Source organism: Schistocerca gregaria, chromosome 4 (assembly GCF_023897955.1).
Source record: "Schistocerca gregaria isolate iqSchGreg1 chromosome 4, iqSchGreg1.2, whole genome shotgun sequence".
In the NCBI taxonomy this organism is placed as follows: Eukaryota; Metazoa; Arthropoda; class Insecta; order Orthoptera; family Acrididae; genus Schistocerca; species Schistocerca gregaria.
The window spans coordinates 56,394,225-56,419,772 of record NC_064923.1 but is presented as its reverse complement, the minus strand read 5'-3'; the positions used below and the strand labels follow the sequence as shown (position 1 = coordinate 56,419,772).

Sequence of the window (25,548 nt, the reverse complement as noted above, 5' to 3'; positions counted from 1 at the left end):
AGCCGTTGACATACTTACCGACATATTTATTCCTCGTAAAATAATTAGCTGAAGTATCTTGGAACTTGTAGTAATACAAGATGTCTTAACGTGTAAACCACTTATCTTGAAGCTGTTCTCTGCCGTTATAGAAAATTATTCTTCAAAATCAGAAAATCGTCACACTAAATGATAAATGCCACACTGTTATTACTTCTCAAAAATACATTGATATACATTTTTGTTCGTTGTCGAAAGATGAGCCTCGGTTTTATTAAATTTTTTGCGTTGGCTCCGCTGCGCCTTCTAATTTCTTGGATAATTCAACTGTTCCCTCGCAGTTTCCCCGTCAGAGGATTTCTTGCGCGGCGAGTGGGAGGCTGCTGGGGCTCGTGTTCGCTGCCGTGTTTCTCGCTGTGAGAGAAGCGCCTCGGGCTGTCGGCTCCGGCTGACCCGTACCTGTGCAGTGGCGCGCTCCGGCTTGTCACTGTAACAGCCACTTGTGTCTCTAAGGGTTCTGTTTGCATGCTGAAGATAACACCAGGTGACACTGTGCTAGTTCGAAAATCTGTGGACCCTCCGATGAATCGGCGACATTGTGTCCGAGTACTGTGGGAGTCATGCCAATTAGACTTATCGTGTTAACTGTACGTGGTCTAGACAGCTATGGTATGTGCCGGTGGTTTTCTTCTAGCGAATCCTCCAGAAAACGATGAGAGTTTTTGGGCTACTTGTACTATTTCCGCGCTCTGGTTACATCTGAAAGCCGAATTATGTTTATTCTCACGTCAACGTTTGAAGACTGTTGTGACATCAAGTTGGTCGTATTTTTGTTAATATTCAAATTGATAGCTATTGCCAGTAACAAATGTATAATTGCCGTCCCTTATGTTTCAGTCATGTTGATGTTTCAGGTATTTCTGTCCAAAAGTTTTCCTATTTAACACTTTGTAAAGGCCATCTTCAATACTGGTGTTTTGTTAAAAATCCAGGTACCAATCATTTAAGAGTGGGGCTTCTACTTATGTGTTATTATTTGGAGCCAGACACTTAAGTAATCTGGATTTTAATTTGTCCAGTTGTAAGCTAGCCAATGTTTTAATTGCTCATACTCTAAGTTAGTCAGTGGCGATAATTACTTGGTGTTAGTTACAGAGAATCACTATTTAACTCTGAGCTGTCACAACTGTTTTCTTGAAATTAGCACTGTTTCTAATGACATGAATGAGCTCCTACAGGTAAACATTGTTTGAAAAGGCCGCGTGGCTGAGATCTAGTTTATTTAGTATTTATGTACTGAAGCTTAAATTCTGAAGTGTTCACTAGTTGAAGTTATGTAATTACTATTGCTCCTTTAAAAATATGTCAACTGTAGTGAAGTTCGCTGTAAAGCCTTTTACAAGTCTTAGTAACTGATATGGTAATTGCAAGTTCATTCTTCTGCAATCTGATTAAATGAAAATTTGTGCACGAGCATATAAGTTTTCTAAACTCAGGCCATAACTTGCTATTACCCAAGGTCTTTGAAACTCATGTAAGTTTTGAAACCTTCTTTTTCCTGAATTACAGCCAGTGTGTGTAAAACTAGTAGTATGAGCTTGATTTGACGCATCTTGCCATCAAACTGATCAGCTGTTGAAACTTCCGACCGAGACTCGAACTCGGGACCTTTGCCTTTCGCGGGCAAGTGCTCTACCAACTGAGCTACCGAAGCACGACTACGCCCGGTACTCACAGCTTTACTTCTGCCAGTATCCGTCTCCTACCTTCCAAACTTTACAGAAGCTCTTCTGCGAAACTTGCAGAACTAGCACTCCTGGAAGAAAGGATACTGCGGAGACATGGCTTAGCCACAGCCTGGGGGATGTTTCCAGAATGAGATTTTCACTCTGCAGCGGAGTGTACGCTGATATGAAACTTCCTGGCAGATTAAAACTGCAGAGTGAAAATCTCATTCTGTGATCAGCTGTTGATTTGTAGCATGGTGTCGAAACTGTAGTATGAAGTGAGGGTATGTGACGTTTAACTGTGAAAGAAAACTGAATTTGAGCTTTAATATTAAAATCCAGTCTTCGTCTAATATATCATTTGTTGATAAAATTTGTAAAGTAGTTTCGGCCCAGCACATTACCACTTCCTTTGTGCCTCTAGTACTACAAAAGCGAAGCAAATTACAAACAATGAAACTAGGAATTATGTAACGTCTAAAACCTTTAAAAATGTTGTCTTTCATTTACTATTTTTTTTTTACTAAGGGACAGGTGGGTCATGAGTACTTGAAAGGGCTGCCATGCGAGGTTTTTATCAATCTAAATGTTTTGTTAAAAATTCAGGAAGCAGCCATTTGACAGTGGGGCTTCTACTGATGGGTTATTATTTGGAACCAGACTCTTAAGTAATCTGGATTTCGTTCAAAAATGTGTGTGTGAAATCTTATGGGACTTGACTGCTAAGGTGATCAGTCCGTAATCTGGATTTTGATCTGTACTGTTGTAAGCTAGCCAATTGATCATGCTCTCAGGTAGTCAGTGGTGAGACACTCCAGTAATATGTACAGTAGCATTTCATTGCAGAGACTGTTTATTGTCGACTATACGACTTGTTCTACTCTCGCCAGCTAAATAGCCCTTACTGTACTTTCCTGCACTAGCAGGGCTCGTAATTCTTAACTTCTGCTGGGGGTCTCGTGCAAAGGGCGGCTACGCACTTGACTTGTGCACAGTAAGAACGGCCAGACGATGCAGCAGCGCAGCGCAGCGCAGCGCACCCACCTCCTCGCCCTCGTAGAAGGTGTAGTTGTAGTCGCGCTGCGCCCTGGCGCGCACCTCGCCGGCGAACTCGCGGAACGGCCCGGCCGTGGGCTGCAGCAGCGACACGCGCAGCAGCGCCTCGTAGGCGCGCCGCGCCGCCGCGTCGTGCGCGTCGCCCAACGCCCAGTCGTGGTCGCCCCAGTACGAGCCCTGCGCGCACCACCCAGCACCAGCGTCAGCCGCGGCGCAGCCGCACAGTTGTCTACGCCTGCAGGAGGTGGCCAGCCACAAAACAACTCTATGTCGAAGGGTACAGCATCACACACTGCCCATTCGAGATCAACTTGCCCCTCACTCCCAGTGGGAACACTGACATATCACACTAACCATTTTGCATGGGGGCAGCCAGTCAGACAAAAGCTTCAGTCACCCATCTGTCGTGGTCACCCCAGTAGGTCCCCTACGATAAACAAATAACCATATTGTACAGAGGCACCTAATCACACTAGAGCGTCACCTTCTGTCAGGTCGTCAACCACCCTACCACCGAGCAACGACCGTACCATACCATCAACACCCAATAAAAGTGTCGCCTACCTCTCAATCGCGGTCTGACCTATAGAAGCCCTGCTACAAAGCAATAACTGTGCATTAGAAGAATGGTACGGCTATGTGACAATTTTCGCCTATATCCAAATCGTGATTTCCCCCACTCCACACACCTACCCACTAACCGACGTGCAGCAAAGTATCAACTCAGCACAAAAAAGGGGGACCACATCCTAATCGTCGTTCTCCCAACAGCAGTCCTACCATAAAGCAACATGTCTGGTGCAGAAAGGCGGTCAGTCGAAGCGATGCCGACAACCCAGCAAGGATCACGTTGCAAAAAAATTATTCTGCTATCGATCGGCAGCCAGTTCAAGAGCAGTGCCACCCAACGTCCAGCAGCAATCATTCTTGTCCTGCTCCCTCTTCGTCTTCACAGTGAGTTCTCCTCCAAGGTAATAAATGTTGCAGGAGAATATTTAGCATATTTGGATACAACGGAGTTATGCTCTCCTCTCTTTCCTAAGACATCATGGTGAATATGTAGCAGTCAGCTAATTAGTTCATGAGGAATGTCCATACTACCCAGTCCTAGACGCCGTTCCTTGTCCTGATCTCCCACAAAGCCACGCTCAGCTCACCACGAAGCATACGCTCAAAATGCGCTGAATGCCGAACGGGAGTAGTTGTAACGGAACGTACAAACTGAATGAATGAAGGCACTGACAGTGTCAGTGGTGATAAAATATGCTCTTTCGATATCTCGATGGGGGAGCCCGTCCAGTATATTGAACGTCTTCTGACATTTTCGCTGTGGTATCTCAAACACTTTAATATTCTGGTAAGACAAACGATTACATTTCTTGCAGCATTAGATCTGATGATGAACGTTCTGATCAGCTCCATACATGTGTTGTGGGCGATGACTCATGTGAACTGTTGTCACAAGAGAATTTGTCAACAGACATAAGCAGCCTCGAAAATCCTTATTGTTTGTGGATGAGGCATATATTATTCAAAAATGCCGTTTTTGATCCTCTCCATAAAAGGAAGCACATGATTTCTCACGGAATAATGATTGTTCTGTTGGACCGTTAAGACTTCTCCTATCATCAGATATTTCCAGAACAGTTTTAGATCTCGTAATTCTATTTTTAACGCAAGTGAATTGCGACAACTCATTAAATGACGTATAGTGTCTCTTTATTGCTACATTAATGACAGAGATATTGATAACAACCTCCGGGCGACCGCTACGGTCGCAGGTTCGAATCGTGCCTCGGGCATGGATGTGTGTGATGTTCTTAGGTTAGTTAGGCTGGGGATGGAAAGGGTTGGTAACGCTGCCCTGAAGGACCAGGGTGTTTTGGGGGTAGTATCGTAATGAGTTCCATGTGTTCACTACTCCTTACATTTTGGCTACTTGACTGCTCGTTTGGACTTTGTTACTTTGCCACACCACCTCTGTTGTACGTTTACCCCTTGTTTCTGTCTTCCTGTACACACTAGACTAGCCGTTGTTGACGGGCTCTAGCAGGTTTCTTGACTCCTACGCTATCCTGGAGAGACTACGGTCGCAATAATTCGCAACAATAAAACGATAAGATTAATAGTGAATAGTACATTAGTGACAATTTCATTGCTGGTCAAGGACACAGCCATCCAAGCAAGCGACACCTAGAGAAGAAGCAAAAACGCCAAGAGCAACTTCAGCAGGAATCGGAAGCAAGTAAGCCTGAAAGATTAACCAAAAGGAATTAGCGAGCTACAGAATTTTTCGAGAAGCAGACTTCTGATGAACGCTGAAATGCCAAGGAACAAATGTCTCAAGCGAGATCGATTGAGAGGGCGGATGCATAATCCTCTCAATTTGCCAATGACACTCAACTACGTGTTCAAGCAAGAGCAAATAAAACGAACGAAGGGAATATCTCTAGCCTTTCTATTGACGAGCTTCGTCAAGCTCAAACAAGAACGATTCAGACTACTGGAGCGCATGTAACTCGACTGGAATCAGACGTGTTGCCATACTTTGAAAAGAGCTAGAGAGGCGACAGGCCAGGGGCGTGAAGCAAGGCTACTACGTCAACGTGAGGCCTATGATCGACGGCGATCTGACGGGGCAAACTTTCACTGAACCATGAACAGCTTTTCTGACGAATGGCATCTGACGCAAAGAAATCAACTCTAATCAGATAGTTAAATTGTGGTGTGCGTACTGTAAGACCTTCAGTACACACACCATCATATTATTTGACCTGTCGCTCTAACGAAGTAGGCGAGTGTCAGCAATATGTCTCGTGGTCTTATCGTGGCGCGTTTATCATCTGTCGTTAGGTCAGACGATAGAAATGCCACTGGCACGCTTAGAGTAGCAGATTAACGGTGACCAACTGTAAACAGAGCTTGATTGATTTTCACACACATTTATTAAAATACTAACAAGCATAAAAATTACTTAACTTTGTTCTGGATGCTATTTACAGTTGACAATCTGAAGTTCCTTTGGTATTGGTACGTTAATCTTATTCTCACATTTATCTCTGATACTTGACAAAAGTTTCTATACATTTATCTTCATGGCTATGTACAGGAATATGGTAATCTTATTAGGCGCAGACTGAAACTTGACTATAGACTGGTACAGACAAACGTAGAACTCGTACAGACTGGTGCAGACAAACGCAGACTGACTAATCGGAGGTCTGTACACTTGTTATAATACCTCGCGCGTTCATTTATCACTGCGCGAGTGTGATCCGCGAGGAGAAAAGGTTCTACGTCAGCAGCAGTCTCATTTGCTGCGTTACATATTAATACCCGGATCGGCGGAAGCAGAATTTGTTCCGTCTCCATGGCAGCGCCATCTCGTAGTGCGAGGACGGACGAGCGCCGCGCCTGCGCTGTTGTGCTTAGCGGGGCGCGCTCTAGTGGGAAAGTTGTGTACGCGCTGACTACGCGGAACTATGTACACAACATAAATATTGTTTGAATGCGACCGTAACTCACCGGTAAAAGTGATTTGCTCGTTTACCATCGATGCAGGACGTACCTGAAGCGCCCAAAATCATGCTCCATTTAGGGCATATTACAATAACTTGCTACCGAGTGATATTCCCAGGGAAATTGCGGTACTAACTGGACCAGAACGGTTTTTGCCTCAGTGCGTCACTCCTTACGTCACTGTGATCAAATTCGCTGGCACATACGGTCAATAAGATTTCAGAGCAAATGCAACTTTGTTTACTGTCGATACGTTGTTATAAGTAAGCGAAAAGATTCCTGAAATGCTTTCTCTCAAGACCGCAGGCGTACGAATTGTGGAGACTCAAACTATGTAGAAATTGAATGTACCCAGAGGTTATAACATTTCAACGAATCGTGTCTACAACGCACTTGATAGGCTTACAGAAAATAGTCTGCTTTACAAAGATGTAAGAGTAAATGTATTTGTGCTGTTAAATTCGCTGGACGTCACGCGCGTTATTCCTGCTCAGCCATAAATTTGATGAAAAAGGTATTGATGCTCCAACTCGCAGTACTTGCGTGCAAATCAACGACTCAACGCGAATTGTACATGCTTTCTGGAATCAAAAAAATGAAGACATCCTTCAATCTGGACATGCTGGACACTAAAGTTTCACCATTCTGATGGTACAAATATTTTAAACTGAAACATGATTGAAGGCGTTGGATTTAGAGAACGGATTGATCAGGAAACTTCAAATCGACCAGATGTCTTTCCAACAGATAATCACAGCTGTTTAGAGATTAGAAATCTTGATATTATAAGGTAACACATCCCAATGTTTGGCAATGTCTTTGTTGTTGAATACGATGATTTAAATGGCGCCTTCAATGGGAGTTTATGCTACACGGGAAACGAAGGAATTAGTTTCCTAAATCTCTGTACTTCGATAAACTAATTGTTCGCTGAATATAATGTTGGAGTTTTGATTGTTACTGGCAGAGCTCGTCGTTCCGTTTATTAGAATGACCGAGACGACCGATTCGCAATCACCCGTGCCAAAGCGAAAAAGCGGAACGCAAAATGGAAACTCTTGTGTCATCGAATGCAATATTATTGAAGAATTCCTTCGTATTATCCGCCGACGTTTGAGTTCCAATACCGGTAAACAGTTTTAAATTAATACCATACATGTCGTCAAAGGAGGAATTGTACCAATGGATAACCATCGATAGAATTCGACCGCAAAATGACCTAGAATCAGAGTCAATAAATGCATCGCAATTCGTTTATGTACAGACAACTGTAATGGCACCAATCCATCACGGGCAGCCGCATGTTAACGGTGAATTTAAGGGAATCAGAAACATAAACGAAATTCTTCGAAAAACTGAGAATAATATTGTGAATATGAATAGAAAGTTGAAAGCAGAGAAATTTCCGTGGCTCCATCTCTTTTCGTACCGAGCGAGATGGCGCAGTGGTTAGCACACTGGAGGATAAAGTTTCCAACACACGTATGGCCATCCTGATTTAGGTTTTCCGTCATTTCCCTAAAAATGCCGGAATGATTTCTTTGAAAGGGCACGGCCGATCTCCTTCCCCATCCGTCCCTAATCCGATGGGACCCATGACCTGGTTCTTTGGTCCCCTCCCCCAAATCAACCAACCAACCTATTTCCGTATGGCAACAATGGCTTGAACGAAGAACGCCCGGTAAAAATTGTGACATTGCATTATTTCCAGCACCGAATTCTAGGAACGGATACGCGTTTTCAAAGGGCGGACTACTTCTTTTAAGCGCTCTCGATGTTTGACTAACTTCGAGTGCAGTTGCTGACTAGTCCATGCGGCAGAGCAGAATGGAAAAAAGAAGATGTTGTCGAGGACCTTCATTTACATTTAAAGAATCTAAGAGACTTCAGATCGTGCTGGCGAACAGGTCACAACCAGTTAAGTGCATTCATTCGTTGTGTCGGTACTCCAGCTTAGCTTACTACTTTAAAGCTGCAATGATTTGGATCGGCTTGATTGCGCCAAGCTTTTGGTTGCACATTGCAGACCTGATGAATATCTTAGCCAAATACATCTTGATGGAGTTCAGCGTTTGCTCGAATCGTATTTTGTTGTGTTCAACTGACATTTTTCTAGCCGTGTCGATTGTTACAAGAAACAAACAAACGAAATGAAAATCTTCTTTATAGAAAAGTCATTGATTTACGAACACGAATTGAGTTTCATGAACGAGGAAATCCACGCGTCCAATTAGTAGTGCAATTTGACTGGGGTCCATCTTTTGAAACTCCAGGAGTACCTCCGTACATTGACCAAATGATTTCATACCGTAATTAGCTCGTACAACATGAAGCATTTTATTCAGAGAATTAATTACTTGATGCACGCGTCCGTGCAACAGACAGTTAACCTAAAAGTGCATTCAGACACATATTTTCAGTCTTCTTCAAAATCCACAAAACAAAGTTGAGGCAGAACTTGAAGATGAAATTACCAACAGGAGATGGGAAATGAGCATTTCCAATATGTGTGTGCTGCAGTGAAGTATTGAACACCGTTGCTCACAGTAATCAATGCGAAATGACCGGGAGTCTGAGTCTCATTAGAACATTTGTCCCGAAGGTGACAGTATTGCCTAAACATTCACACTCAATGCATTAAAAGAAGAGGTCAGTCGCTGCTGCGGTGAGGCACCAGTTAAAGAGGGCTCATTGGCTGGAGTAGCGTCGCGATTTGTTGGTGGAAGAACGCTGCGCACGTTATTTAAATAACCAGTTGACGAAGACGGAAAACGGTAGGGAATTTGGCCTTACTTACTGGTCACCATTTGAAGGTCTTGCGAAATCGGCGGAAAGATATCAAATTCCTTTTCGTTCACGAAATTTGAATGGTTCCGTATGAAATGTTGTGCATGACCGATTCTAGATTGCGACAAGTGAAAAAGAAGGAAAATGAACCAATAGGAGGTATCAGTATCGCGGTTTTTAGAGATCTGTTTCAGTTGCCACCTATCCGAGGACCACAAGACTCTACAAGCCTGCAAGATTTATTGCGGCGGCTCATTTGTTGAGACTCCCCTCAAGCTTGTGGAACATGCGACAACATGGCGACGCAAAATTTGCAGATATTTGAATGGTCTATTTGTCGTTGAGATGAAGGCCCAACAGATTGATCTATTGATGTCAAATGTGCTGACAAAGGCATCTAGTGACTTTGATTTGGACAGAGGAATTCTCATGTATCCAGCTCGCCCTCAAGTTGATGCACACAACAAAGCCGTCCATGAGCAATATCGAGGTCACGACGTGCAAATTTTAGAAATTCGGGCTCAGGATTGCTATTGCGACATCATGAAAGTTAAAATAAAAGTTCGAAATTTTCACCGGAGCTGGAGTAATGCTTCGCTCAAGTATTAGAGCGAGGGCTAATGAATGCTGCAATGGGAACTACCACTCAAATAGTTTGGCCTTTATTCTATCTTGATCAGATGTACAAAACGATACTCCATCGGTTCATATCGACTTTGGCAGAAATGACATTTTACTTAATCAAGCCCAAGTTGATACAGTTTCCAGCATTCCGAAATACAGAGCAATCGAGCAGACGCAGGTACCACTAATACTATGCTAGGTCTGCACTGCCTATAAAATGTAAGAAAGTGCAGTTAGCCACCTCAGATCTACACTATTTGCTAATCAACAGGCAGACGTCGCATCAAGTCGTGTCAGCTCGTTGAATGGGTTACAAATAGAGGAGCTCGATTTCTCAGAATTCAATGCAACACACCGTGCAATGAAGATGTAATGAAGGAGGTGAAAAGGAAGAGACAGCTGAAATCACGAGCACCGTAAGTGACCAATATGTTTTATAAATATCTTATAAAAGAATCTTACAATATTAATTTTGCTTGCTTCTTGATTATTTTTAGAAAATAACGACCAAGCAGATTCACACATTGTTAGTAGGTAGGTACAACGCTATTCTATTTCAAATATGATCGGGTGAAAAGAAACTGAAACAAAGAGATTCAACACGTCCCTTTTATAGTCTCAAAATTTTTAAAATCCAACGAGAAATTTCTCATACACAACACGAAAGAGCTAAAAATAATTATTTAAATAAAAATAATTTTTTAACACTACACGATTTTAAATGGGACTAAATACTATAATCCCTCCTAACTCCATAGAGATAATTCTGGGAATTTGTGATTGTGAGTTTTTAATAACTATGAAAATACTTGTAAGATTTATAGTGGAAAACGTGGGGCGCACACAACTTATAAGAGGGGGTAAACCATTCATGCATCAGTTATGTTTTGCGTGCACCCCAACCTTTTCGTCAAATATTTTTATAGCTATTGACTCAAATGGTTCAAATGGCTCTGAGCACTATGCGACTTAACTTCTGAGGTCGTCAGTCGCCTAGAAATTAGAACTAATGAAACCTAACTAACCTAAGGACATCATACACAGTCATGCCCGAGGCAGGATTCGAACCTGCGACCGTAGCGGTCGCTCGGCTCCAGACTGTAGCGCCTAGAACCGCACGGCCATTCCGGCCGGCTTTATAGCTATTAAAAGTTCACGATCACAGATTTACAAAACTATTTGTTCACGGTTAGGGATTTTTATGGGACTAGGAGAAATTATTTTATATTTTTAGTTCGATTTGAAAACATATTATATTAAACATCTATTTTCTTTAAATAATTACTCAAACTAACCAGCAGTAGACACACATGAACCACTCGGACAGAATGAAAGCTGCCTCTTTTCTTTATAGCAGCGATCCAACACGCTGTTTCCTCCTTATCCGACGTGATGGATTTCTTATTTGGGCATGAAATCACGAACTTCCGCGCAAGACAGCAGTCTGTTTAATGTTGGATTCGCTTCTTTGGCTCTGAGCACTATGGGACCTAACATCTGTGGTCATCAGTCACCTAGAATTTAGAACTACTTAAACCTAACTAACCTAAGGACATCACACACATCCATGCCCGAGGCAGGATTCGAACCTGCGACCGTAGCAGTCGCGCGGTTCCGGACTGAGCGCCTAGAACCGCTAGACCACCGCGGCCGGCTTCGCTTCTTTACTCTCGCGTTTAGGGCACACCTTCACGAGGTCGACTTGTTAATTTTTGTATTTGGAAAATTTAGGGCGGCCGGATGTCTCTTGTTTGTGCCACCACTTTCTCCTTCGGGCGGAAGTTGAGTATCTTAACTGTATGCGTCTAGAGTTATCAGTGTGCAAGTGTGCTTAAGTTTTCTAAGTGTTTGTGAATCGTGGAACTGACGGGGTACGTGTGTACCACCCGGTGTTCATAGTCGGATATGGTAAACGGCCCAAAAACCACATCGGAACAGGCCGGCACGCCGGTTCTCTTCGTTATTCCCCCCTTTCCCTTCCACACCTAACCACCGTCTTGACTGATTCGATATGCCAGAAACAGCATGCTAACGCGCGACGTTATCCGGGCGGTTCACGTTCACATCTGATAAATCCTAAACAATACATATAGCAATTACTAGTATCAGATTTTTAAGAGTGAAACGGCGTTGAATGCATCTCTTTCAGAACTACAATACTAACAGCAAAATTTACTGTAGTTCTGTTTAAAAAGCAAAGTTAATGCCGATATCTCTGTCATTAACGTAGCTACGAAAGGAGAGTGATGACTCTCACAATTCATCAGAGTGAAAACAGAATTACGATACGTTTCTGGAAATATTTGAGGTAAACGGTTAAGTTGATTCACTCTGATGTTCTTGCACGGTTGACACTGATGTCGTTTCTTGTATCCGCAGCAATTCGTGCATCTGACACTTGTTCCATTGCGCCCAGAAACTTTGCGGTGCAAATATCTTCTTTCCTATTTCTTTCGTAAAATTTGTCGAAGGTTTCGTCACGACTCTCATACTGCATGTAATTCGCCTCTCGTAGTCGAGCACTGTACTTTTTTCAACGTTGGTGAGTTGTTCGTATTTCTGAAACACTTATGGTTGAGGCCAATGGTATCCACGTATCTCCCCTTCACGAGGATGTTAATATAGTTGCTTGCAGAGGTCGCCATCTTGTGGCTACTGTATTTGGTATACTTCATGTTTGGATATTTGTATGGTTGAAGCTTATTCCAGCAATCAGTATATGCGGAAGCTGGGTTCATTTGTACGGTCGCCCCCACAGAACTGTTTCAGATGCATCATAAAACATAATTTAGAAAGAAATGTCAGACAGTCTCCATACTTCGCAACAATTAATAACATATCTGGTGCTTAAATATCATTTTCGGTGTAAAAAGGCTCTCTCTCTGTGACCGGTGTTCGAATACGATCAAATAGGAAGCCAGATAAAAAATAAATAAAAAATTAAAAATGAAATTGAACATCGTCTCACTGCCGAGGGAGGTACGAGCGCAATAACACAAAAATTAATATAGGCATTTTTCAAATATTACATCTGGAAACGGCTGGGCAGATTACGTTACAAGAAAAGTAAAGAAATATTAAAGGGCTTCTAAAGGAAAACATTGTGACATCAGATACGATGAAGGTATCAAATAACAGCAACGCCTTTGTGTTTGTGCCTGGGACGAAGAATGACCAGACCAGCACACAGGATCTGTGGACTTACGGTAGGTCTTCTACAACTGAGTATGTGATAAATGTTTTAAACCCTGAGAGAAATGTCAAAAACGTCGGGAAATAATCTACAAAAATGTAATGGGAGAAAGAAAAGTCTTAAGGTGGGCTTCGGTACGCCTTATAAATGTATCACTTCTCGGTTTCTGGCTAGATTAAAGTGTTTCTACGTTGACTGATGAGTAAGTACAGCAATCAATCACTTTAAACAACATTTCTGTATGCACTTACCGTTGTCGAGCGGGAAAACGCATCGTTAGATGGTGTGCAGTCTTCACTGCACAGTTTAATTTGCGTGCTGCACGGCGTCAGCATCGAACGTGAGGGAAAGACAACACATTTCACTGCATAATGCATGCACAGTAAGTTAAGGGATAACGGAACATACGAAAATGTGGCAAAATATCTGTGACGTATCGTCTTCTGTATGTAATGTGATAAAAATTTAGTGATAAGGTGTGTGGCGTGTCTTTATTACGTTGCACAGCACAGATTAACAAATGTGTTACTCAGAATTCCCATTGAGCACATTAGTAACAGAAACTGAACTCCTTTGCTTTTAACCATCGAGTACGAATGTCTATGGGGTGAGCATTCAGGTGCGCAGAATAGAATTTTTGTCGCCATCATACATTACAAAGTCATGTGACTTCCTGGTACTTGGCTATGAAATGTAACTGTTCCTTTCATGTACTTCTGTTTTCATCTGTAGCAGATAGAATTATTCACCGTTGCTGTTACTAACAAATAAATGCGTATAAACATTTCAGACACACGTAAAATTAAGGGTCTGCCCTTGACGCAAAACGGAAAGAAATAGTGTTACACTAACAGTCACATGAGAATTACAGTTTGACGTTGGCAGCATGCGCTAAAGTGTGTAAGCGGCATAACGATGTCTGTACTACCTGAACATGAAGCTTCGTCGTGCCTGTCATCTGCATTGTTCACCGTGTTGTTGTTAGGTAAAAATGTTCCCATAGGTCTGCTGGTGATAAGAAATTCTTTATTTATTTCTAGCTTTTCACTTAATATCAACATGCGATGCAATAAGTTGACTGGGATCAGAAGTGAAGTGTATTTTCATTTTTCACTCTCATGACGCTTCGTGTCAGCTGTGTTGTAATTAACGAAGAAACTAAATAAGATGATGTTTGACTGGCACGCTCAGATAGCTCAAGTTCGACATCCAGATAATGTAAAGAGCACTGAACTGACACTACATAACAAATCGAGCTCTTCAGTCTGGTAACGCTCGTTTCCAACTTACGACAAACGTGATGTCATTTAGACTACGCAATATCGACGACAGCTTGATAGGCTATCGACTTTCAATAGCGTTCGATACGGGCATGTAAGAAGACTTCATGCGCGGTTACAGGAAATTTACAAAAACCATGTCGTTCTTGGAAAGATTTATTGTAATAATTGCTATAATATGATTTATCGACAGTTAATGCCTTCATATAAGAGAGCCCTGTGAAGAGTGAGTTGTTATCTCCAATAGTTTACAAATTAAGCACGAATCAAAGCCTTTTGAAGGTAACGGAGCACTGAAAATTTATGACACACACGTCACCATTATCATTAACCGTCACTTAATAACTCATCAACGATATAAACCATCAAGAGAGAAAATGGTAACCAAGGTAGAAGATGTGCTTAAAAGTGCCAGTCTGCCTTCGGCAGCAGAGCAGTTTGGACGCCCTGTCTACGTCCGTGCCGCGTCAGCACACACGCTGATTTACGGTTTACAGCCGGCTCCTTGCGGCTTACTTCCTTCGAAGCACCATGACATATTAACAACGAAAGCTGACATTGAAGTTCGGTTATATGAGCGTGTATCCCCGTCCAAAAGCATTATAAACTGAACAGCTTTAACGAGATGACTTCTACATCGGTTACTACGACCTAATATGGATTCATCTCTCCATCGTGAGCAGCGTGGCCTACTTGAAACTGGTAGAAGACGCGGATTTTGAGGACTCACAAAAGGAAAGCGACCTTCATTTCAGAGATTCAGATGGACACATTGGCTCTGTGAAAGTGGAACACACATGTCTCAACCACAGGACGGTACGTGTCTTCGAGTTGCCGTTTGACGTGCCAGCAGAAATGGTGATCGGAGCGTTGAGACCGTATGGCACTATGATAAGCCATACGGCGGAGAAATGGTCACACTTCACCATGTACCCCGTTTGAATGGGATGCGCGAGGTAGGCATCGACATTACTAAACATGTCCCGTCCTATTTAAACATCCCGCGGATGCTGCACTATTGTTATCTGCAACGCCCAACCGAAGACTTGTGCGGGAGTGGACAAGAGGAAAATCTCAGTTCAAGCTGTATGCAACGTCGCGTCACGCAACTGCGAATGGGGGAGGAAAAGATGTCGCCTGACCTAACAGCGATCCTATTGACATACGTGGGGATCCTTCAAATTGTTCCATGTGATCATTGACTGTCGACAGAAGCGCCGCCTTCAGTCGGCACTGAGCAGCCTCCAACGCGGCGGCAGGGCACTACAGGTGGACATTTTGCACTACCAGAGATATCTTCGGCATTTGTTTTGCAATGCGGAGAGAGAACGGCCCTGCAGAAGAATTTGGACACCGCAGATTCGGTGGTGACAACTGACGCTTTTGTCCTTGATGGCAACGACCCTCAGTCGTTGACGGATACCGACACACATGATCGAAAACAACGAGCTCCACTGCGTCAACTGCCTCCATCCGATACCTGCAGGACGTAGTCAACAGAAGACGGAGATCTCGGCGGTCACGACGATCCCCAGCAGGAAGACATGATTGTCGGTTCCTCTAACGGGATTCGATCAGCAGCGGATTCAAATGGGACCTCTCACAATGCCACGCTTCTGGATGAAGGACAGCAGACAGATTTAGCATCTGTCCCTATCACAGACGTACTGCAACCTTCGGCCGCCCCTTTAATTCCGAGGGATGATCGCAGCACAGGGCTGCCTGCGTGGGCCGACGATGTCGAGGACGTGGCATGTGCTGCGGTAGCTAAAGCGATTGCAGTTGCTTCACATCACGACAGTTAAATGCCAGTGGAGATAATAGGGGTCCATCGTTGACAGCAGGACCTTCCGAGCCTCCCACCTCCACCTCTCTCGACAGCCGCCAACAATACCATATTCCAATGCCAGGCCTACTAGATTGGCACCATCAGTCTCAGTACCGCCAGTTCTGACATCAAACTGCACATGATTTCTGAGTTGATGCGTGCTGCACATTTCGACGTCGTACTCCTTAGAAAAAGTGTGTCGTCGAGTTTTTATCTCTTTATGGATTAAACGTTTGAAAGACGCCATGCACGGATAATGACAGTGGTACGGCCGTTCTAGTGAAGGAAGGCATTGTGATCGATGGTGTGACACCTACTGTCAGCATGAGGCTATCACATATAATCGCGTTAGGATTGCGAATGTGTACGCCCCTCCAGTACAGATTAGAGAACGATCAAGATTTTATGTGGAGTATGTCGTGTCCTTATTCAAGGTACACTACGGTCATATCATCCAAGGGGGCGACGTCAATAGTATCCTGTCATCACGGGATCAAATACCACACTTTAGCACATCCAGAGAACTGCAACACCTGGTGCCAGACCTTCTCGTTGTCGACAGATGGAGGAGTATGCGTGGCAACAGATAGGGATATACATGTGTTATCGGTCATTTAGCGAGTCGCCTTGAACAGATCTATGGCTGCCAGAGACTTACGGATTCAACGCTTAATGCTGAGATATGGCAGCCTGTACAGATCTTGATGCCTACCTCTGGACCATCTCCCTACCACGATAGAGGATGTGGAGGAGAAGGAGCGCATGGAAGATGAATGTAGCACTCCTCCAGGATCCAGAGTGTCGGCAGAGGGTAGTGGGGATCTGGAGGAACTGTGAAAGGCAGCATCCGAAGTTTCCTATCACGATTCCGATTGGGCAAAATCTGCACTGCTGCGAGTGACGATGAATCACATTCAACAGGCTATGTGTTGGCAACGACACAATAGAGCATGTCATTTTATGCTACTGCGGGTGATATCTGCCCAACCACCGTCGCCAGGGTGTCAGGTTGACGTCTGGAGATTGCAAGCAAAGATCACAAGGCTTACACGACGTAGACTCGAGGGCATGCTTGTGTGCACACGTAGAGGAGACTGCATCGGTGCTAAACAACCGGCCATGTATCACATTTTCCGTGAAAGCCGCAGATGTCACAGAGTATTGATCTATGGTGCATATGGCAGATGGCCAGTGCCTGAAAGCCCAAAAGTAAATTGCCAATGCCTTTTTGGATAATTACCGGTGGTACTATGCTGTAGAAGACCAAGAGGCTATGGCGAAGGGTAAAGGCCTCCGCTTGCTACCTCGGACCCGCGATTTCAACGCGGCGGCGACCCTCAATTGCGCCATAACGGTGTAGGACGTCGCTGATGACCTCAGCAAAGGAGCAGCCAACAAATCGCTGGGCCCAGATGGTCTCACACTAGAGGTCTATCTTACATTCTGTGATATTGTGACTATCCGATGGGTTACGATGTACCAAAAACTAATGGGAATGCTACCTGGCTTTGTCGACGGGTTCCTTATACTGGCCCCAAGCCATCTGCTGGACGGGGAGTTAACCATTACTGGCCTCCTATTCTGCTAAACAACGATATAAAGATATTTAGGAGAAATCTGGCTACCCAGATTTGGAGTGTCCTGCACCAAGTCCTCTATAGAGACCAGACATGTCTTGGCAGTAACAGCAACACACAGACAGCGCTCAGTGATTACCACAGTGTCATCACTCTGTCGGAGGCGGGTCGTGCGCATGGAGCCTTAGTGTTACTGGGCTTTGACCACACTTTGGACAGGGTGTGCCACGATTATCTCTCCTAGTGCTTCATAAACACCGTCATGCACCTTAAAATCAACGGATGTATAGCGAGCAAGATTATAATCTCCTTCTGTGTGAGGCAAGGTTGCGCCCTGTCAGTGGTTATGTATACCATTGCCATGGAGCCACTGTTACAAGACTACGATTCTGGCTGCAGGGACCTACCTTGAGAGACCATATCTTTGTCTGCCAAGCATATGCGGACAATCTGGCAGACAAAGTCCAAAGATCACCTGATTGTACTGCCCAGTACGGTGCCGTAGCCGAAAGCCACTTCAACTTGAAGATGTCTGGAGCGATGGTCATCACCAGCAGCTTTCCAGTAGGGAGCTCAGCCCCATACCCACTCTGCGACATCTTTATGCATGACAGTACATTTCCCATACTCGTTTCCTATAAGCATACGTACAGATGTCCAGAGCAACTTGCTGCAATCTGTGGACATGGTACAGCAAGTGGCTTATGTCAGAATCTATTTAGCGTCTAGTGTACCCCATCTGCCCACCGTCCTCCTGATGCCAAAGACGATGACACACAGTTTACAAGCAGTTTATTTTTCCAGTGTGGGAATGATCATGAAAGTGCAATACCACATGCTCAGACTATCTACGGCAAAGGGCGGTCTCGTATGGTCAGTGTGGGAGTTAGGGCAGCTGTTTTATATGTCGCCATGATGATGAAGATGTGGAATCACCACCAGTGCAGCCTCACAGGAACTCTGATTAAAGAGTTGGCCCCCACCTCTCATGAACTACCCATTGCAATGGCCCCTATTTCAATCCCTGAAATCCGACTGAAAGCTGTCTACCCTTGGTTACTTGACCAGTGGTCTTGCACTGTTCTCGATTCCGATGCCAGAGCGGCCTAGTATTTGGTGGCCAAAAAAAAAAAAAAAAAAAAAAAATGAATCGCCAGAGACTCCATCCTATATATATATATATATATGTATATGGCTGATTCTTTGTTATGCCCCCGTGCCATGTACCTGATACAGGTGAACACAATCTGGAATGTGGGTTTGCTGCGGAAGTGTGGAGGTTGATGAGACTGATGTTGGCCTCATTCAATGAACGACCCCTACAGTAGTGACTTCGACATCCCTTCTTATCCCAGATATGACTTTTTATCCACATACATCAAGGGCTTGACCATATTGTATCTTTACCATGATGATAGAAACACTTTCTCGATCTTTAGACCTGCCTATTGGAATGATTAACTTGTCTACAACGCCACCGCGCTGCCGCCAATACTTCGCCAATTATCTGGGTAATGTCTTCTTGGACCCTCCCCACACTTGGTGTGTGCTGGGTATGAGAAGTAATCTTATGTGTATGTTAATTTTACGAAATGGATCGGAACAAGTGACAGAATCCAACGAAACCTTCCTTTGTGAAGACACGCCCAGCCCAAACGTTGGGTTAGAAGGATTCACGGACATGTTGATCGATGGCTGTCGTATCTAATGTTGATTCTGCCAAAAGGGCGGCCTTTAGGCACAATTTATGCTTTAATTATTTTGTTGTTTAGTTGCTTTCTTTATCCTTATGAGGACACCATTGAAAGAATAAAGATTATTTTATTTAACCTGCCTTTCTATTCCAAAAGAAAAAAAAATGAAAAACTGGAGGGGAGTGGTTCGGGGGCGGGAAGGGCGAGGCATCGTGGCCAGAGAACGGGTTGCGACCCCTGCCCACCCTCTCTCCACTGTCCTGAAGCTGACTGCTCTACTTCCCATTAAAAGAAAAATAAAGAAAATGCCAGCGTAATGGATAATGTCGTGGTTTCCGAAAGGGAAGCTGTGGGTGCGAATCCTGTCATATACAATTTTTCCCCATATTAGTGTTGTTAATACGTTCTGAGCCTTGGCTGTTCTCAATAAACGTTATTATTTACATCCCGTCTGATCTGTGATAAGAAGGTTGAAATAAATGTTTAGTGGTTTCCATGTGTGTGGTTAGACAGGAACCTAAGAGGACACGTTAAAATGCTGCTGCTAAACCCAGACAGCAATACAATTCATATTCTTCCTTCTCACAAATATTTGGCTCATTATTTCAGAAAATGTGACGTCTTTCGAGAGTGTGTTTAGGCAGGAACCTAAGAGGACAGTTTAAATTTCTGCGAGTGAAATGAGGAGCATTAATATCCTTATTCTTCGCTGTTACAAGTATTTCGCTGTTTATTTATGAATGTGTGGCGATTGCCGAGTGCGTGGTAGTCAGGAACCTAAGAGTATAACTTTAACTGGTGCGTCTGAAACGAGCAGCAATAAAATTAATATTCCGCTTTTTCAAAAATAATTGGCCCTTTATTTCCGAATATGTGGCGATTTCCGAATGCGTGGTTAGGCAAAAATCTAAGAGGGCAGCTTAAATTGCTAATTCTAATAATTTTCGGCTGTGCAGCCGGACTACGTCGCCATTCTGCCACTATATTTCGGCCCACAGACTTCCGGCCATCTTGAGGTTCAAATGGTTCAAATGGCTCTAAGCACTATGGGACTTAACATCTGAGGTAATCAGTCCCTTAGAACTTAGAACTACTTAATCCTAACTGCCTAAGCACATCACACACATCCATACTCGAGGCAGGATTCGAACCTGCGACCGTAGCGGTCTCGCGATTCCAGACTGAAGCGCCTAGAACCGCTCACTACTGGAGAGCCCTTTTTCGTGTTGGTTAAGGTAAACGATCACCGGTAAAATTATTCTGTCCTACAATGACATCATTGGAGTGCATGTAGAAGGTGTGGCGGTGGGACTTGAGGTCTTGTGCCACCCTCCGATTATGGAATCTCAAAACTGAAGAGACTAGTTTTCTTTTTTCCTTTATTTTCATTTCATTCCCCTGCCCCATGGGGGCCATGATGGTCTGGCACAATTCGATGCTCTTCAGCAAAGAGATTACATAAAATACCACAGGACAACAATACATATATAAAATATGGGGATAAAAGATGAAATATATACGTGAGAAGAGGGAAGCAATGAGTGTCCAGATATATAAAAAGAAAGGTAATTGAATGGGTCAAATATACATAAAATCTACATAAAATGGCACTCAATGACGACGTAGCATGCAAATACTGGCAGCACGAATAGCACAATTAAAATCAACATTCAGAGTATCGGACGAAGACACTGAACACACATTGCTTGGATGTTACAGTCACAGTGAGCACCAAAACATGACAAAGGAACTGCAATAAAATTTGAAGGGCATGCCAAGAGAGAGAGGAAAGGGTGATGGGAGTTCGATGGGGGAGGGGGTACAGGAAGGGGGGAAGGTGGAGATGGTAGCACACTGAGGGGCAGGAGTTGGGGAGGGTGCGCTAGGACTGGGAAAGGAGAAGTACACAGGGGAGGAGGGGGGTGGAAGAAGAGGGAGCCCAAGGGAGGAGGGCAGGGGAAGAGGAGGCTCAGAGTTGGAAGGAAGGATAAATATGAGGGTGAAGCACATCATATGGGATGGTGAGATGTTGGAAGTTCCTCTGGGTGAGGAGGTGGAAGGTGTGGAGATGTAAAGGGGGGCGACACTTCAGTAAAGGTGTGGCAGTAGGTGTAGAGGATACAGATGTGGTCAGGGAAAAGGAGGAGATGTGGGAGGAGGTTGATGTAATAGATGATCCTAATGGGGGATCTGAGACAGATACAGAACGCGAGACAGAGCATATGGGATTCAAGGATTTGGAGGGCTTTATAGAATTTAGGAGGGGTGGAGATCCAAACAACAATGACATAACAAAGGATGGGACAGATCACGGATTTGTAGGTATGAAGGATGGTGGAAGGGCGCAATTCCCATGTCTGACCAAGTAGGAGTTTCAGGAGGCAGCGTATTGTGTGAGTTTTCTGATGGATGGTAACTAGATTGGGGGGTCCACTTGCAATGACAGTCAAGGGTGATGCTGAGGTATTTCAAGGTGGGGGTAAATCATGGAGCTGAGAGGAGGGGTGGTATGTCCTATAATGACTGCCTCGGTTTTGGAAAGATTGATTTGAAAGAGCCACTATCTTACTGGGCATAGAGGAGAGGCAGATGGGGTGATAGGTGGAGGTGTCAGAAGGTACTTTGTTAGGATTAAGGAACAACAGGATGTGGTAAGTCTTCCACATGTCAGGGTAGATCTAACTACAAAACCGAACAATAACGCTTACGAGTTAAAAAAAAAAATGTAGAAAACCTTGAAAGCTGCTCAGAAGTTGTCTTTATTAACTTATTGGACCTTCTCAGTCCATTTTCAATTAACCCAAATAAGTCCTACAACGCCATCCATTCCGTGGGAACGCTGGTATGTTCTATGGGGGCGAGTGCAACATATTGTTCACAAAACAGTCCTGCAGTGCTGCTCCATGCAGCGAAATAATTGTAAATTATATATTGCACTTGGCCGCAGTGACACACACACAACACACACACACAGACACACACACACACACACAGACGCCGTATCTGCTGCTTCCACACCTAATGAATGTTATTGTTTGAGCTGTGTGGGTGATTTGAAGGAGGAGGAGATCAATGTTTAACGTCCCGTCGACAACGAGGTCATTAGAGACGGAGTACAAGCTCGGATTAGGGAAGGAAATCGGCCGTGTTCTTTCAAAGGAACCATCCCGGCATTTGCCTGAAGCTCTTTGGGGAAATTCGGAAAAACCTAAATCAGAGTGACCGGACGCCGATTTCAGTCGTCGTCCTCCCGAATGCGAGTCCAGTTTGTTAACCACTGCGCCGCTTCGTTCGGCCCGGTGATTTGAAAATGGACTGAAGAGGTCCGAAACTGGTCATCAGTTACTAAAGACAGACTTCACCTCTGACGGTTTTTTACAATTTTGTTGTATTACGTCAGTCTGGAAGTAAGAAACACCAGCGCGATAGGTGTAAGGTGGTGAGACACCAGAACGGTTTCCTCTGTGTGGGTTCCCACTTGCTAGAGTTCGTAGCCCAGTCATAAATGAGAAATGGAATGATGGAGCCACTGTGGAACATTCCCGGTAAATATGAGCACAGGATGCCCGTGTACTGAATCAGTGGCAGACCATTGTTGTTCAACTATTTAGTCGGAATACTGTGTAAATTTTTACTGGAAGTGAAAACACAGGTATCAGTAGCATGTGAGGCTATATTTGCTGTAAAGAATTTGAACCCAGGCCATTACAGACTAAATGACAGAGATGGAGGTAGTATTCATTCACTCGGTTTTGTGCTTGCTTGAAAGTAGTTCCGTGGGTTGGCAAAATTACACAGTCATCCTTGGATTCGCTTGTTTGAGTAAACCACAGAGAATCTGGAACGATACGTAGTACAGTTGGGTGGGACAACTTTATGTTTAGGTTTTACCTCCTGATATACCGTAATGCTGCAAGGCATGCCCCAAGCGTTAGGGAAGCCAACTAAACTGTGTGCATGGTCCTTCGGACTCGACTTGTAGGCTAAAATACTGAAGGCACAGGACAGCTAGTCTGGGTAGACGTAAAAGCATATTTTTCAGTTAATATGTTGTGTGTAATTGAACCCTTAGCTAAAAATGCGGAACAAGGCAATGCACAGAGCTTTGTATGCCGTAGTTTGTTGTATGTAGAAAACATTGACAGAAGTCGAGCAGCGTAAATAATTTTAGGCCAATGGAAGTGGATCTATCACTGTATGCACTGATAACCAAAGTGGAAAAGTAAGGAGAAGAAAAGTTGGATTGACATTTCAGTGTAAGGTGTTCTAAGCCTAGACAGTCTGCTGACATAGCCACATGATGGGGAAAAGTGATGCATCTAAAAATGAGTAATACGGAAGTTAATGGAAAAACTGTTATTGGAATACTGAGAATTATTCAACCCCTTCGTACCACTGACAACTAAGCCAATGACACATTGTAATTTTCTCACTGTGAACGAACTGGCAGTGTACAACAAACCATTCCAAGATTCAGATCACCTCCAATCAATGATGGAGGCATTTATAAACCAGCACCTTCATGACATAATAATGGAAGAGAGTACTAGACTATGGGCGCATTTTAAGCCAGGAAATATATGGAACACGACACTCAACAGCCTTTGCTTCTAGGCAGTTGAACAAGGCAGAAAAGAACTACTCAACTACAGCGAAGGAGATGCTGAGCGTGCTTTGTGGTATGAAGGTATCACACATTTTCGTTGACACCTGTATGGCAGGTATTTCGAAATCTTAGCAGATCACACAGCATTAAAATGGCTCATTGACCTTCAGGGTCTTACTTGTCTTAGGGTCTTACCTGTTAGTGAGTTTAATTTTGAAGTAGCACACCATCCTAGGAAAACACGTGGCTATGCTTATGGAAAGCAAAGTACATTGATCGAAGTAGAAAACTGAACAATAACACTTATCAGTAATTAAAACTGTAAAAAAAAACGTGAAAGTAGCACAAAAGTTTGTCTTTATTAACTGATAGTAGTTTTGGATCTCTTCAGTCACTTTTCAAATCATTTACATTTGTTAGTACGTGTTAGTAATCTGCAGACTAGTGGTGTGAGGCTCAGGCTGCCTACTGGTACTGCAGTGCAAACCCAGTTGTGTATCACTGCCGATGAATTATACAGACAAACAAAGTGCAGGCAACATAATATCTTGCCAGCAAGTTTACACAACAAAGTGTTAAGGCAGATGCACAAGCCTATCTTAGCAAGGCATGGACGTTGTCGAACTACTGGCCAATGTGCTGTGGAAAATTATTGGTGGGAGAACATGTAAGCAGGATGTGGAGCAGCATGTGATAAACTGCACAGCTTTTTCACAAAACGATGAGCTTTGTCATCAGAAAATTGCAATACACAGATTTTCATAGCCTGACACACCATTCCACGTGTTTGGTATTGATATTAACACACCATTCACACAGAAATTGGCAGGGAATCGATGTGTTTTAACTATATTCGATCACTTTCTACGTTATTTTGCCTTCATTGCTATGCTGAACCAACATGCAGACACGGGAGCTAAGGTAACGGTGAACGACTGTTTTTTTAAAATCTGAGCACTGGAGACTAAGATAACTGAGTGCGGAATCAATTTCATGTTAGAGTTAATGAAACAGCTTCATAGGCTCTTGTGGATTCCAAATTGCCAGCTGGTGCATTATATAGACAAGCGAATGAGAAGACAGAATGAATGCACACAATCATAGTGACCTTAGTTACCATAGTGACTAGGACACTTAACAGTAGTATATGGTAGCAGCCCATAACTCAAAAGTGCACCAAAAAACGGAATGCAGAAACGCTGGAGAGGCACGAAGGCATGCGAAAAGAGAACGCCAAACTATTCAAGTATCATGTTGGGCAATGGGTAATAGTGCCAACTTCAATGGTCCAGAGGGATCGATGTTATGTGGTGTGATTTGTTTATTATATTATGAAGTGTGTACCTTTCATAGTAACAGTTGTTTGTGAGGCAGTTATACAAGTTTGTAAGACAAAATATGTTAGCATTGACTGTTAGTCTCGCTATTTAGAATCAAGCTTAAATATCCCTTATAATTATGGATTGGACTGTTTGATAATTCAGTATATTCATTTAAAATGATGAGATCTCTGAAAAACGTTTTGTGGTTGAAGGTATATGTCATTTTACTGGTTGTGCCTGACAGGAAGAGGCAGAAATAACTCTCGAGAACCGCGTCCTGAAACACCATTTCTTACTTACGACCCAATATTCCCTTCTACATTGTCCCTAGAGAAAATCTGAGCTACCTGAAGCTG

The 25,548-nt window shown here is 43.6% G+C and overlaps 1 protein-coding gene and 1 non-coding gene across 2 annotated transcripts in view; both read right to left on the bottom strand.

Annotated features, from left to right (window-relative positions):
- LOC126267230 (atrial natriuretic peptide receptor 1-like) overlaps positions 1-25,548 on the bottom strand; it is a 534,344-nt gene that overhangs the window by 43,751 nt on the left and 465,045 nt on the right. Inside the window, exon 7 of the mRNA XM_049972212.1 lies at positions 2,751-2,939. Coding sequence (XP_049828169.1) covers positions 2,751-2,939 — 189 coding nt within the window. The remainder of the gene's footprint in view (positions 1-2,750; positions 2,940-25,548) is intronic.
- Positions 1,619-1,693, bottom strand: Trnas-cga (transfer RNA serine (anticodon CGA)). Its single transcript has one exon. It is a non-coding gene; the product is annotated as a tRNA-Ser (tRNA).